This window comes from Humulus lupulus, chromosome 1, assembly GCF_963169125.1.
Source record: "Humulus lupulus chromosome 1, drHumLupu1.1, whole genome shotgun sequence".
Taxonomy (NCBI): domain Eukaryota; kingdom Viridiplantae; phylum Streptophyta; class Magnoliopsida; order Rosales; family Cannabaceae; genus Humulus; species Humulus lupulus.
In genome coordinates, this window is record NC_084793.1 from 124,308,709 (window position 1) to 124,309,829 (window position 1,121).

The 1,121-nt window shown below is 39.3% G+C and overlaps 1 protein-coding gene across 1 annotated transcript; it reads right to left on the reverse strand.

Moving 5' to 3' along the window:
• Positions 1 to 238: 238 nt before the first annotated feature.
• Positions 239 to 898, reverse strand: LOC133821268 (uncharacterized). The gene has a single exon (XM_062253675.1). It carries the CDS (start codon positions 896 to 898, stop codon positions 239 to 241), a length of 660 nt encoding a protein of 219 aa, XP_062109659.1.
• Positions 899 to 1,121: the final 223 nt, after the last annotated feature.

A 1,121-nucleotide genomic window follows, 5' to 3' on the forward strand; every position in this document is an offset into this window, starting at 1 on the left:
AACACATGCATCCAAGACTAAATATTGACAATTACCTTGGGTTCCTCCATCCTTGAGAGTTGGGTAATAATTTTTCCAATGTCAGTCTCCATCCAGTGGAAACATGCTCCTTTGGCTTTCTTAGCAGTGGGTTTTGCCCAAGCAGGTTTTACAGCACCTCCAGCTGGTTTTGCAGTAGCTGTGGCCTTACCCTTCTTATCCTTTCTCTTATTTTTCTTGTTTCTCTTCGAGGAAGAAGCTAAGTTGGCTTCTCTAGGAGCGACCTCAGAGCAACAACATGCTTCTTGTCTTGTCCCTTACTTGGTCCACCATTGATACCCTTAAACATTTGAAGCTCATTCATGAGTTGAGTCATTCTGTACTTCAGTTTGTTTAGTAAGTAGTTGGTGGTGAATGGAAGAAAACTGGGAGCAATACTATTCAAAATAAGCCCCACTTGACTTTCCTCATTTATGGTGACTCCGTGCAATTCTGCCTCTTGAAAGTAGTTCGTCATCTTGATGAAGCGATCACGAACATGAATTCTAGGCGCCATCCTATCATTAGCATACTTCTTCGTTGCCTCGAAACGAGCTTGTCCAGATTTGTGTACGAACATTTCATGAAGCCGCTCCATGAATTCATAGGTAGTTTCAATATCCTCCAACTTCGTCCTTAGTGTGTTCGACATGCTAGCTAGCATGTACGCCTTGGCTTTGTTGTTGTCAGCGAGCCAACACTTGTACTTCTCCCTTGATTCTTTTGAAGATAAATCACCATGGAAGTCAGGGCAAACTTCAGTCATAACAAACCTAGAGTTGTCATCGATCAACACAATGTTGATGTTTGACTTCCATTTGGGAAAATTCTCTCCAGTGAGAAGTTGCTTGGAGAGAAGGGAGATAATGAGATTCGACATAGAGCTACACTTATCAATAAGTAGAAATCAATACGTTGTTTAACACACATTTAATCACATAAATATTCAGAAATAACTTAAACATATAATATATGCATAGATATGTAAAATACTAAAAAACACATATCTACTATTTCTAAGGTATTTTAACTAGCCATGAATACATGTGTCCCGGTAGGCGAGAATCACAAATTCACTTAGTTAAATAGAGTAAATATCTCAA